General features: G+C 39.0%; 1 protein-coding gene across 1 annotated transcript in view; it reads right to left on the reverse strand.

The window, feature by feature from the left end:
• The window catches only part of prdx3 (peroxiredoxin 3), a 44886-nt gene extending 39150 nt beyond the window's left edge, over positions 1 to 5736 (reverse strand). Inside the window, exons 1-3 of the mRNA XM_042066089.1 lie at positions 5597 to 5736; positions 5083 to 5179; positions 4035 to 4176 (exon numbers count right to left, since the gene is read on the reverse strand). Of these exons, the coding sequence (XP_041922023.1) occupies positions 4035 to 4176; positions 5083 to 5179; positions 5597 to 5632 (275 nt within the window). The 5' untranslated portion in view covers positions 5633 to 5736. The remainder of the gene's footprint in view (positions 1 to 4034; positions 4177 to 5082; positions 5180 to 5596) is intronic.
• Between the last annotated feature and the right edge of the window lie 7230 nt (positions 5737 to 12966).

Genomic DNA, 12966 nt, shown 5'->3' on the forward strand with positions numbered 1-12966 from the left:
TGATAATAATGACAAAGCAATTTTGTTGTAGCAAAATTAATTTCTTAAGAAATACTGTTAATTTGATGCTGTTTAATTTATGTAGAAATTGTGCACTGCCACTTTAAGACTCTTTTGCTAGCTCCACTTAAATATAGCCTATGGCTAGTGCTGTGCCCTCTCAGTTTATAAATGGTCAGTAGTGGGAACTACTGTTGCCTTCGCGATTTCCTTTTAAACGTTTCTTAATAAAAGGAGATATCAATAATCACAAGCCAGCTGGAACCTGCCGCGCTCTCTCTCTCGCTCTTGTGTGCGCTCAAACGTGTTCCCAATTAAATGGAATTGCATAACGTAAATGAGATCTGCTGCAATGGAGATTACAAAAAATATCATCTCTATGTAACATCCCGTTTGACATGGACATTGTAAACGTTCTCTAAGAAGAGTGTAAAGCAGTTTTCAGTAAAGTTAACCACAACGTCGTCTATCGCTGGGAAAAAAAATAGCGAGCAGCCTATGATAACCTAATATGCCGCAGGCCAGATTAATGTGCGTGGCAGGCCAGATCTGTGATAACCTAATAAATGCTCGGCAGACCGGATTAAAGTGCATGGCGGGCCGTAGTTTGGCCACCCCTGCTAGACTCTGGCACTAGCACACTAGCCACAGGTTGGAAGAACGAGTCAATAGTTCGCTTGCTCATTGTTCAGATGCACGTAGCAGGTTGTGATATCTGTCTCCTTCCTACAGACGTTTACGTGCACTCTATTGTCTCTAGGACCTTCCCCCTACACACATTAGCCACTTACAGTGGCCATTCCCTATCCTTCTCACACTCATTGGCCTGCCACAGATTCCGGATTCATTCATGCGTCCCTTCCACGTTTAACGTGTAAATAAAGGCTCAAATTTACTGGTCGCACATGTAAGACTAGTTGTAAAATTCAGTCGCACACTTTCAAATTTTGGTCGCAAAATGCGACCATTTGGTCGCAGTCTGGAGCCCTGAATGCAACTTCAAGAATTGCCGACCCGAAGACATCTTGCGAGAATCGTAAAAACATTACCATGTCAGTAGATATAGCTCCTTGGAGATAGTTTAAGTCCTTTGCCTCCACAACAAAAGCATTTCCATTGAGAAGTAGGCCACTTACAATGGCAAAGTAAAACATAAATACATCGGGACTCTACGGGGAGCTCTAGAGTCGCCAAAAATACCTGAAACTGCATAGTATATATAACTGCACTGCATAGAAACCTTTAGATGCACCTGTTCCAACTGCTCAACTTCTATGCCCCCTCTTTGTCTCTCTCTCTCCATTCAACTAGTAGGCTAATATTGATACAAGGCACCTACTATCTAGCCTAGTCCTACCACTCTCGTACATTTCATAATGTACAGAGAGTCCGGCCTCTTTCCATTGCCAAGCGTTAACTTCCTTGAAGGCGATTACTTTGTTGAAGTTTAAAACTATTGGATCTGCCCAGAACCACTCTGGATCTGCCATAACCAATCGCTAACGCTTGGTCGTGACATATGTCATGCTCAAACTAGCGCACAACCTCAACGTCATCGTTCTCAGCCACCCCCTCTGTTCGCTGATTGGACAGGTAAAATTTGGCCTGAAAAAACCCATGAATATACCGAAATCCCAGACGAAGTACTGAACGGAAATTAAAATTAAGCGGAAGTGCGTAGGAGGGCGGAGCCAGGCTACCTACTATCCACCTTTCTATCCATCCATCTACTTCAAACCATTCATCCATCCATTAAACTATCTATCAACATCCATTAAACTATCTGTCTATCAACATCCATTAAACTATCTACCGATCAACATCCATTAAACTATCTACCTATCAACATACATTGAATTATCAACATAAATTGAACTTTCTATCAACATCCATTAAACTATCTATCAACATCCATTAAACTGTCAAGTCAGTTTTATTTAGTATAGAACATTTAACATGCACAGAGTGCAATTATAAATCAGTACAAAATATGAACGTTCAAGTATGAAAATAGAACTGAATTCTAAAGTGACTGAGTGTTATGTATGCATGTGCAAAGTGTTTGAAAGTCCTGTCAGTAATTTGCAAGAAGCAGTTGTTCAAGGGGGTCCTCTTGTTCTGATGGCACATGTGGTTAGTAACTGTTAACCCTCTAGGCGCCATGGTCAAGTTTACTCGACAAGATGCGGTACTGAATAAAACGGCCGATTTAGTGAAATAGGGTGTCATATTTCGTTCGACCTCCACTCCACTAGATGGCAGACATGTCATACGTCATCCCCGAGTCGAAAAAACGACATGCTTTAAACAAAACTTTCTAGCTACAGGCGCATTGAATCAGTGCGTGAAATACTGGAGCTAGTGTGCGTGTGAGCCACTTTGTCAAAGCGATATTGTCAACGTCAGCGAGTATTTGCATTAGATTATCGTGTAATGACATCAAAAAAGTTTACCTGAAATGGAGTGTTGGGTCTTCTATTCGCGGACCCTGATTCTGAAGGGGAATATCTGCCTTCAGAAAATGACGGTGATTCGTTTAGTGAGGCTTCAGATGCGTCCCTGCCTTGCAATGATGCAGCTGGACAAAGTGAGAGTTTACTCCATAGTTTAGCTTACACCAAGCACAAACGTTGAATCGTTTGCCCAATGTCACTGGTGGGAATAATGTTTCACGGGTTCGGAGTGTTCATCGGGAAGTTAGCAGGGTGTTAGTGGTGTGGCGAACGAGGCTGGAGGTAGCCTAATATCCATAGCGCTAGCTTCTGTTTCTGAACGTGTGCCTCTCCGCAATCGCGGCGACAGTAACGTGGTGGAGCCTTTATCTAATGCCACTGGGTATGTTAGACGAGGTCGAAGTGTTCATAGGACAGTTAGGGGGGGAACGTAGAGGCAGTGTAGGGAGTCGCAATGAGAATGACAGTAGGCCTAGTCCGAGCTGCGCAAATTCTCTCCACTCGACGCGAGCGCGAGGCAGATCTGGCCATGCTGCTCGCAACAGGAGCAGAGGTGGTGACACGGGGCAGGAGAGCCATTAGGCCATGTATAGTCTATCACAAGATGATGGGAATGCCGGCCCTGTATGGATAGGATATGGATATGGATAGTCATTATCTCTACAGCAAAAGGCCTGCTACATAAAAAAAAAAAAAAATTGTCAGCCATTTATTAGTAATGATTTACACTGTTGATTATCTATTTCCCTGACCATTTAGGACATGTATTCTTTTTTGTGAGTTCATGTCCTTGTGATGTGTGTGTCTGTCAGCTAAAAAAAAAAAACAACAAAAAAAACATCAACAAAAACAACAAAAAGAAAACAAATACTAACATTGTCTCTTGTCTTGTCTCGTCATCTCACTCCTGATCTGTGCCTTGCCGTGGCAAGTGAGCTTTTGAACTAAACAGGTCTTGTCTACTTGTGTTTGTGTGTCATCTGAATAATATATATGTGCCCCATACATGGAATCAGAGTGCCTACTGTATGTAGTAAATGGAAAATCTCTACAGCAAAAGGCCAGCCTACCGCTACATGCATTTGGTTTGTTTCTGCCATTTATTAGTAATGATTTATACAGTTTGTTTACTACTTACTATTTACCTGAGCATTCAGTATTGTCCAATATAGCATACAGAAGGTGAGGGACATTTTGGGGGAAAAGAAGTGGTGCATTTTATCATTCAAACATGCAACTTTTCATGAAAATTCTATAATCCAAGATGGCCGCCACCATATGACATCATAATATGCCAATTAGATATAAACATTTAATCTCTACATAAACTTTGGGTCATCCTTAATATTTCTCTAATTTCAGAAAGTCTCTATCTCTTATCACTTTTAAGATATAGCCTTTTGAAATGAAGATGTCAAAATCGAACGTTTCGGAAAAAAAAAAACCTCTGGTGCCTAAAGGGTTAATCAATGTCACAACCTGTCTGCAATCTGGGGGCCAGGACCCCATTGCAAGAATTTCTGGAGGTCAACAGATTGTGTGGGGGAAAAAACATGCTAATACTATAGCAAAAATACTTACAAATCTAGGGGGTAGAAGAAAAGCACAAGGTATTTTCCTTTATAGTCATCTAGGCTGATCTCTTTAAACTCGCCATGGTGGACAGCAGTGCCTTTGAAATGAGGTGCACTTTGCGTAACAGCAGGTGTCCACTTAGCGCAGGCTTCATGGAGTAGAACAGAGGGCAAAATAAACAAAGAAAAAAGTTAGTTTGTTTTACTTCCTGCTGGATAATAGTTCAACAGAACATAAGAGTTCAACAGTCCCGCCCCTCCTATGAGAGACGCTTAGTTTCCGGAAGTAAGTTTCCCATTAATTTCTCCCAATCGACGTCTGGAAAAATCCGTATAGAGTTTTAGACCCTGCCTTAGGCTGACCAGCTATGACGTGACTCATAATCATTCAACAATCAACATTTCTCATTTCAAGCAAAAAACAAAAAAAGCAAAATAACAAAAAATTAAAAAAAGGCTAAGGTACAAGCCTGTGTACATTTCCGAGTGGTAGTGGTAACATACTATTTTTATCAAAGAAAGTATTATTAATATAGAAGTTATACTTAACCAGAAACTGACTTAATAGGGTTTACATTACGTTCTCTTTTGCATACTTCCAACATGGCCGCCACCCACTTTATGACGTCAGGTGGCGACACCAAATTGTGGGGCATCAAACCCCAATCAACACATACAAAATGACGGTAGTCTTTACCACACTCTATGTGAACATAGAATCGCTTAATCATGACAGCTGGTTTTGAGTCTACCGTGGACAGTTAAGTCCACAGAGATCGCGTTTTTTAACAATGTATTCAGGACACAGACAGCTAGCGGTTGGTTAGGTGAAGTTCGCAGTAAGTGACATAAAATGTTTTAGCCTAAAAAACGGGTGGCATCGCTTAGAGCACCTTTACCGTTACTTCTGGATCGGAGGCTTATCAAAAAAAAAAAGAGAGAGATCCCACAATGTCCCTTCGGGGGCTCCGTAGCTGTACGGCAGACTGTTGTTGGCTAAACTAGTTGGCTAGGCTACCGGTCACATTTCACTGTTTAGGAAGTTAATAACTTACTCGTTGAAAAGTTGTTCATGAGAGTTTTCGAGACCCCGAGAGCAACTCCAGTTCTTGAAGATGCTGCTCGAATCTCATTGGCTGCTATACGCTTCACCTAAAGACACAGGAAAATGCGCCCTGATGATTCAGAACATGTATTGACACAGGTGTTGGCTATTATACTGTCAAGGTGACAGTAGTCCTAGGCCTATGAACCCGACAAACGTCACACACAACTCTAGCACAGCTTGGCATTAACGTTAGTCAACTTTACATTAACCGAGATTCCAGCTAACGTTACCAAGGAACTAATCGTGCTAACGTTATACAAACGGTGAACCTAAATGCTTCGTGTGCAAACGTAACGTTATAAATCCAAGACAGTGAAGCTTGAGGTTTAATTTGCTCTCGCATTATCTTCGTATGAAATAGTAAGAGTTACTGTATGCCCTTAGACTGATGCTAGCAAAAATAATAAACTATAACCAAAAACTGTTTCATTGACTCAAAAGGAGCTATTTGAGTTAATTACCACACTGCCGAGTAGTCTTCCTGCGTAAAATGCCATGCTATCAAACGTTGCGCGTGAAGCACAGTATTCTGTCAGATTGTGATTTCACACTTCTTCTTCTTTCATTTATTGGCAGATTACATCGTTTAATTGTTGTTTACCGCCACCTACTGTACAGGAGTGTGTAGAGGGATGCTATTGGAATTTTTGGCTACTCAATCAGAAAGGTGTAAAATAAATCTAGAGATAATAAATAATAACAAAACAGAAACCAACAAATAAACAACCAATCAAAACAAAACAAAAATGTAATTCTTTTCATTAACTCAGTGTCTTTCAGGAAAGCAAATAAGGCTCTAATTCTATCTCCATTCCTTGTTCCCCAAGAATATCATCTATGTTCTCATCCTTCTGCCAAGTTTGTCTCTGTTCTCTGTACCACCCACATCTAAACAAAACATGACCCACATCTTCCTGTGTTTGGCACTCTATACATAATCCATCACTTTTTCCTATCAGTTTAAGTGTTGAATTTAGTCCTGTGTGTCCCATTCTTAATCTTGTGTACACTATTTCTTCTTTTCTATTTTGCATATTCATTCTTTTTCCTCCAATGTTTTTCTGATTATTGTAATAGTGTCTAGCCTTAGGTTCAGCGTCCCATTCCTGTTGCCATCTCTTCATTATTTCGGATTTAATTTTAGTTTTTGCTTCTCCTTTCCCTATTGGAACATTGATTTCTATTTCTTTATTTTTTAGTGCCTTTTTAGCTAATCCATCTGCCTTTTCATTTCCTCTAATTCCAATATGTGCTGGAACCCAACAAAACTGAACCATTAATCCTAGGCTTCTAATATTTAACAATATATTTCTTCCATCAGTAGGTGTTCTCTGACTGAATCACCACTTTCAAAGCTCTGCAGTACAGCCATTGAATCAGAGCATATTAGAGATGTTAATGGTTATATCTCTCTATCCACCTTAGAGCTGTTATTATGCCAGTCATTTCTATTGTCTATACTGAGAGGTAATTATTCAATCTGTACTTCAGTCCTTTTTTAAATTCAGGAATGTAAATTCCTATTTCACAATGACCATTTTGAGGATAGATATATTTCACTATAATTTGCAAAACTCTGATCATCAGGGTATTCCCTCTTTTCTTTCAGTATTTCTATATTAACCTCTGGAATTGGTAGCATCCAGGGAGGGACGTGATTTCACACTACTGGAGAAGCCAGAAGCGACAGTAAAGAAAATTCCAATATGGCCGCCATTCGCGAATCCTTCGTAGGCTATGTGTTAATGACAGGCCTAGGGTAGGCTATATGACTCGGAGTTAGTATGGCCTATACCTATAAAGGCGAATTTGGCATAAATATCTATGTATATTCTGAAAGTACAAGGAGTCCATTTTACCACCCTAAGTTTGAAGTGTTATTTGATAATAGTGTTATTTTATGTCATGTTCATGGAAAAGGTAATCTTTCCACAATTATATTCATGCATAGTATAATCTGTATTCATGCATAGTATAATTTTTCTGTTTGTTTTTGTTCCCCTCTTTTATTAGTAGCCTACATCAGGAGATGTAGACTATTGTCTTGCCTTGCATTGAGAAAGGTGTTGCGTGAGATCACTTCCGTTAAATTTCAAGGATGTTAGCAAGACAATTCTGCTACAATTACAACATTTGCACATGCATTTACATAGGCTAAGTTTCAGCAACATGTTTACATTTCGTGTAAACCTTTGAAATACTCTGAAAACCGAATTTTAACCTACTTTATCCGATCGTTCGTTTGTACCTTTATTTTGGCGCTTTTTCGCCACCATATTGCCCGCTATTGTCGCGTACTGTTGCTTACTGTTTCTAGCTCCACGGAACTGAAGCCAGACCAGAGAATGTCTAATAAAGGAAGAACCGCCACTCTCGGGAAACTTCCGCTTTCTGAACTGGTTGCAGTTCCTTTTCTGGTTCCACATGAGGGCGCTCACGAATAAGTGCAGAATTAATGGAGGTCTATGGAGCTGTACCCCTCAAATCCACTTTTCTCAGAATATAATATTTTGCCCAGAAATTTGAATGTTGCATGCGAAAGAGGGGACAGAGAAAATACACACCGCTGAGTATTATATTTTTTGAGTCACTTATTTGTTCTAAAAAGCCTTTCAAATGTGTCAATGACGTCATTCATTAGCAGAAAGCTAGTGTGTTGTGGGCAACAACGATCCAACCTGTAAGAAATCGAAAGGACGTAAGTACTCGTTCATTCAACTTTTGACCTATAGTGAGCTTGCAAAAACCACAATCAAATCTTCGATTTTTCAACGACAACCAGGTGAAAGAGACAAATTTAGCCGTCTAGCTCCATAGACCCCAATTGTTTTTGCACTTATTCGTGATCGCCCCTAGCGGAACTGCAACAGATTGCAGGTACAATCGAGTTAATAGGGAGTGATCCGGCTCTCCGTAAACGGGCTCTGGCCAGACGGTGTCTTCTTCTTATTATTATTTTGGTTTAATGGCGGTTACAGGCGCATACCGCCACCTACAGATCAATATGTTGCCAATGCAGGTTAAGGCATCTCGGCAAAAATAACTAAATAAAGAAAATAAAAATAAAATAAAATAATGCCCGAAAAGGGTATAACTTTTGAACCACATGAGTTACAAACTTGATATCTTTTTCAGCTTAATTGATCATGGGAAGCACATAGGAATGTTAATATTTATGACCTGGTGCATCTGGACCCCTTATTCCTCCTATTCCAATATGGCCGCTGTCCAAAAAAGCAGTTTTGGCTGTAGTATGGGGCCTTACACGCCATCCCATCTACAAGCACCAAAGATGGCTCAAAAGCTATAGCCGAATCCCTTTCAGGCGATGGCCATATTGGAATGGCCACCATCTTGGTCTCAGGCACCATTGGCTCGGGCGCCTTGGCTAAATCATTCCAGTATGCCCTCAGCTGCATCCGTGCCAAAGTTGGTGCTTGTAGATAAATTGGCGAAAACAATGGGGTGTAAGGCCCAATACTACAGTCAGTTTTTTGGAGAGCGCCCATATTGGAATTGGATGATTAAGGCGTATACTGGGTAGGGCTGGGACGGTATGGATGTTTTCTTACCGCGGTCGGAAAAAAAGAAATTACCTTGGTTTCGCGGTATACCCGCGAAACAAAAAAAAATAAATCTGATTTATTATGGGGGTTATGGATTATGAATTTTGTGCCGCCATGACAGCCAATTAAACTTTAGACAGCCGCAGCAACTTCAAAGATCACTGGACCAAATGCTTCAGACATGAAAGAAATGAGCAGTTTATCAACAAGCCTATCACGATTTTAGAACTGCTACATTCACGACGCTTATGCTAATGTTACAATGATAGGCTACCGCACGTTTTAATGGCTGTGTCAGGTTGTAACAAAGGTAGGTCCTAGGCTATTTTTTACAGTCTATGGTCCTAGGCTAGCCTAGGCCATGTTGCTGTTAAGTTAAATTCTTAACAAACTAGAACATATTTTTTAATTCTTTCTAAACATGTATGACTCCTTTCTGGGCAAATTTCACAGCTTTCACGTTTAACAGCTTTATGTAGGCTAAATCGAGTTTGAATGGATAGAAAAGAAAAGTGTTACGACTGTGCCAGTTCTCCCCTACTCTCGCATAGTAAACAAATGGAATGTTGGAACATTGCACTCCCCAACACAAACGTGAAAGGTCGGGTTTGCTTCATCTTTTGATGATAATTTTTGAAGTTTTGTTTTGAAAACGGAAGGTTAGCCTACTTAACAGAACTGTGGTTCTTTGAGAAATGTCCTAAGATGGTTCATCACATTACACATCACAACATTACATACTACGTGCACACATGTACAGGCCAGACCTCTGCTGACTGCATAACGTGTTTATTTCTGAGATTTTGCTACGTTTTCAACCCAGAATTGTGCATATATCATGGTTGAAAACGTCAGAATCTCAGAAATAATCACGTTATGCAGTCAGCTTAACTCATTGAATGCCAAGCTGTTTTCGGAAGCTTTGTCCTAGAGTGCCAGCAATCTAGACCATTGTTGATGATTTTTGTACAGCCACAGCATATTGTGTTATAGCTATGAACACATACAATGGCTCGTTTTAAAGGTGAGACTTTAAGCTCTCAGTGGGTGCAAACCGTGTATTTCTACACGCCTCTGTTCCTGAGAAATCCCAAGCTAAACAGTGGCTAGTTTTCATCAAAATCACTGTTTTTTTTCTAGAAATGGAGATATAACGTCTTTCATGAAATATGAAGTGTTGCCTGTAAACTTTCCGGGAAGTGATCAGCGAGACCTGGCGAGACTGCCACCTAGTGATAGACCCACGAAAATGGCCTGGTTTTGACCTGACGTGCATGCGTCACTGATTCGACCCAAAGCGGCAACCGAGTTATGATAAAATGTCCAGATAAAATGTCCAGATTGTGCGTTTTCATGAGTTTTCGATCGTCATGTATTTCATTTCCATTCATCACAGAGTTCCCAAAATCCCATATAAGGTGTGTTAGAGTGTCTAGTTTCGTAATTTGAAAAAAAAAAAGCTAAAAACGTAATACTGCCACCTAGTGATAGACCCACGAAAATGGCCTGGTTTTAACCAGACCGCTCTACAGTAATTTGAAAGTCTTTGCAGTACCAGTTTTGGCCACAATCTTACATATAGTTCCTTTAAAGAGTTAACTTTTAGATTTTAGAAAATCTGTTTAGGTGCTGTTGCATGTGTCATGCGAGCAAACCTGTCATTGTTACCAAGTGACGCGACAGACCAACTGAGACACAACTGTGCCAAATGAGACAGGGCAACTTTGCCTGGACTATAGTGCGGTCAACTAGCGTTAAGCAAGTTAAACAGCGGGGGAAAATTTAACTCTGCTCTCATGTCATCCGGAGAAATAATCTTTGGTCACCGCTACTGGCCGATTTCCGGCTCCCATTGACTTACATTGAACACATGTAAACAAAACATCAATTATGTGCAAAAGGGTGGTTGACATGACATGGCCTTTTTTTGGTCCAATGTGTCAAAGATAGGTAAATTATTAAAAAAATGTCAAAAACTATGGTGATATTGTTCAGAAAATGCTGTTTTATATGAACCTACAGAGCATTCATGGGATTAATCTTCCATTTTTTCACAATTTTCAGCTAAACCAGAAAAAGCTCATATGGCGTGACTGTCCCAAGCACATTTCACAAATTTTGATTTTGAATAAAAACAAGAAAATGAATTCATTTTCTGTTTATTCAATCATATATTGATAACCCAGATGCCTATTTGTGAGTCTGCTTGACTAAAAGTTCAGGCATAATATTGTGAAGCCACCCTTAACTAAAACATTTTGTCCCAGAAATGGATATCATATGGTGTGACGCCATATTACTTTTTTTAAACGGGCAATTGTTTGGAGACCTTTGGGGAGTAGGGGTCCTCCTTCTTTCAGGAGGAAGAACAACACCTCAGAAGGACACTGAAAGTTACAAGGTGAGTTTTCTCTCTTCATGTTTTAAAAAAAATCAAGTATATCCGGCACTCCTGCTTCAGTTCCCTTTTGCACTGTCTTTTGGTGTGACGCGTTTTACACAAAAATGCCCAAATGAAATTACTTTTCAGTCGATATTACCTTTAAAACTATATTGTCATATTGCAGTTAGCATGGTTTTAGGATGTTAGCATAAAAGCACATTGCTTAATGTCATGCTAAGTACATGAAACCTCATATGGTGTGACCCCATATCATATAGTGTGACCGGGTTTTCTTGTCAGACCACATGATTTATTTGTCACACTATATGATAGAAAATGCATTTTCCTACATAAATAATGTTTTTTCATACATACTGTATGTTTAACTCATAATTAAGTGTAATATATATTTTGACATATTTAACATGATTTAACATTTATTATTTAAGATGTGCAACTATTGCATGTATTGTGAATCACACACACATAAAACACAGAAATCACTCCCACACTCACTCTACAGCCTTGGATACAAAATATACATATTTGACATTCTAAATATCAATAGTAGTCTGAGAAAATAAATTCTGGTGTTAAAGAAAACAGCAATATTAATGTTGTCTTTAGCACTATAAGTAATTGCAACAATTTAATCTGATTATAATGCCGGATATGTTTTTAAATTATCTGAATAAACTGTTGAATTTGTCTTTTAACAGATATAAGGAGAATAAACTCAAAGGGGAACTACAAACATTCAGATTGAAGCCCACCATTGAGAAGACAAAAACTCAGGGAACCCAAGAGCTATACAATATTTGGTGGCATTCTGTTTTACATAGTTGTGATTTCTGAGAGTGAACTTTACATGATATACCTGTCTTAAACTGTCTTTTGTTGCTTGTGAAATACATATAATACACATTTTTGTATTAACAGATTGTTATGTGGTGTTATTTATCATATGGCGTGACACCATATCATTTGGTGTGACATCAAGAAATTATGAAAATAAAAAGGCTTTTGGGGTCTAAATCATACAAATCTCAATGGAACAGATAGAAAATAGGATCAGCAAAAGTCACAAGCATTTTCTTTCTTTTATATCAAGGTATGTCAAAATGAATATGACGTTTATTGAAAGATTGAGGACATATGCCTTACTCTGTATATTGATGAAGAAATATACTGTAAAGTGTAATACATTTGCACAAGGAAATGCTAGATCTTGGTGAAGTAATGATAGAAGATTATATAATACATTGACTCACATTAAAAACAAAATACTCCATTATAATTTTACACACAATAACTTTAATGTAACACCATATGACAATTTTAGTCACTACCACAACTAATTAGTGAATAAATATGAATTTCTTTTTTTTCGGCCTAACGTCAACCACCCAAAAACTAACGCCGCTGACTTATGGCAGCAACCATTCCACTTTGGTAAGAAACTACATTTTCGTACCGTACAACTTATATACAGCAAAATTAACAGAATTTGGATCAAGCAACGTGGAGAAATCTCAGTAGGAAGAAAATTGACGCTGCATGACAGGGAGTGCTTTGCATTTCCCATTGTCCATGAGTCACGTATAACAGGTTACTCTGATGGCCGTTATCCCTCACTTGTCAGAGTAATTACATTTAAAAACATACCTTCATATTACATCACAATTTATAAATTAACTAAGTTTAAAAAGAAAAACACAATATATAAGAAGGATTACACGAATAATTAGTAAGAACAAACCAATTAAATATTTCATGGCACTGCACGGCCACCAGATGACGCCATTTATTCACTGCTTGCTTTTCCATCCAAAAAAGGGCCGAAGTGCAGTGAAATGCCGCCATCTAGTGGCCTGAAATATGT

The sequence above is a fragment of the Alosa sapidissima genome, chromosome 16 (assembly GCF_018492685.1).
Source record: "Alosa sapidissima isolate fAloSap1 chromosome 16, fAloSap1.pri, whole genome shotgun sequence".
NCBI lineage: Eukaryota > Metazoa > Chordata > Actinopteri > Clupeiformes > Clupeidae > Alosa > Alosa sapidissima.